This window comes from Rhincodon typus, unplaced genomic scaffold (genome assembly GCF_021869965.1).
Source record: "Rhincodon typus isolate 14 unplaced genomic scaffold, sRhiTyp1.1 hic_rhity00000923, whole genome shotgun sequence".
In the NCBI taxonomy this organism is placed as follows: Eukaryota; Metazoa; Chordata; class Chondrichthyes; order Orectolobiformes; family Rhincodontidae; genus Rhincodon; species Rhincodon typus.
In genome coordinates this window covers 7,413-8,423 of record NW_025966561.1, presented here as the reverse complement: position 1 = coordinate 8,423, position 1,011 = coordinate 7,413, and the positions used below count along the sequence as shown (strand labels likewise).

Sequence of the window (1,011 nt, the reverse complement as noted above, 5' to 3'; positions counted from 1 at the left end):
CAGCGCTGAGGGAGTGGGCACTGTCGGAGGGTCAGCGCTGAGGGAGTTAGGGCCTGCTTACACCCTCGGGTAGATATGAAATCTCTGCTTTCTCACTCGCTCTGCTCCTGAGTCTGACTGGGTTTCCTTGTGCCCTCTCTCTCTGTGTGTGTGTGTGTGTCTGTGCGCGTGCGTGCAGTGGGCAGCTGCTCGGCCGAAGGTGTTTCGAGGTGCGAGTGTGCGCCTGTCCCGGCCGCGATCGGAAAAGCGAGGAGGAGAATCTGAAGAGACAGCAGGAGAACGTGGCTGTGAAATCTGGCAGCACTGCCACCAAACGCTGTGAGTAAAAACACTGTGGGGGAGGCAGGAGTGACCCTGAACCTCGTTGTTCTTACCTTCTCTCTCTCTCTCCAACCCCTCTCCAGCCATCGTGGAGGTTTCCCAGGGGACCACATCCCCTCAGCCCAAGAAGAAGAAGGTGCCGATGGACGAAGAGGTCTTCACTTTACAGGTAAAGGCACGGTCAGGGGTGGGGGTGGGGCTTTATTTTCAGTGGGAGGGGGGCATCACAGACAAGGCCCACATCACTGGCCATTTGTCGTTGCCTTCAAATGTGTCCCTTGGCTATTTCCGAGGGGCAGTTCAGAGCAAGCGGCGCTGGACTGTGGGTCTGGAGTCATGTGTAGGCCAGGCCAAGGTAAGGCTGGCCGATTTCCCCACCCTGAAGGGCATTAATGCCCTCCCCACTCCCCCGATGGGTTTTCCCGGAATCGGTAATAGTTATCGTGGTCTCTCTCTCTCTGGGTCGAGTTTTTAATTCTGGGTTTGTGTTTACTGAGTGTGAATTTCACCTGCTGCTGTGTACTGGGATGGGAATCTGATAGCTCCCAAGGAAAGATTGCACGGTCTGAGCACACGTTTACCGAATTGGTGAGGGGCTTGAGGCGATAATGGAATTATCTAGTGTCATATCAGGCATCAGCTCACACGCAGGACCGTGGTAATCTGGAACACTTGCTGCCTCTCTCTCTC

The 1,011-nt window shown here is 55.4% G+C and overlaps 1 protein-coding gene across 1 annotated transcript in view; it reads left to right on the top strand.

Moving 5' to 3' along the window:
- The window catches only part of LOC125481117 (cellular tumor antigen p53-like), a gene marked incomplete at its 3' end in the record, with an annotated part of 4,191 nt that extends 3,683 nt beyond the window's left edge, over positions 1-508 (top strand). The window contains exons 7-8 of the mRNA XM_048592270.1: positions 113-318; positions 405-508. Of these exons, the coding sequence (XP_048448227.1) occupies positions 113-318; positions 405-508 (310 nt within the window). The remainder of the gene's footprint in view (positions 1-112; positions 319-404) is intronic.
- Between the last annotated feature and the right edge of the window lie 503 nt (positions 509-1,011).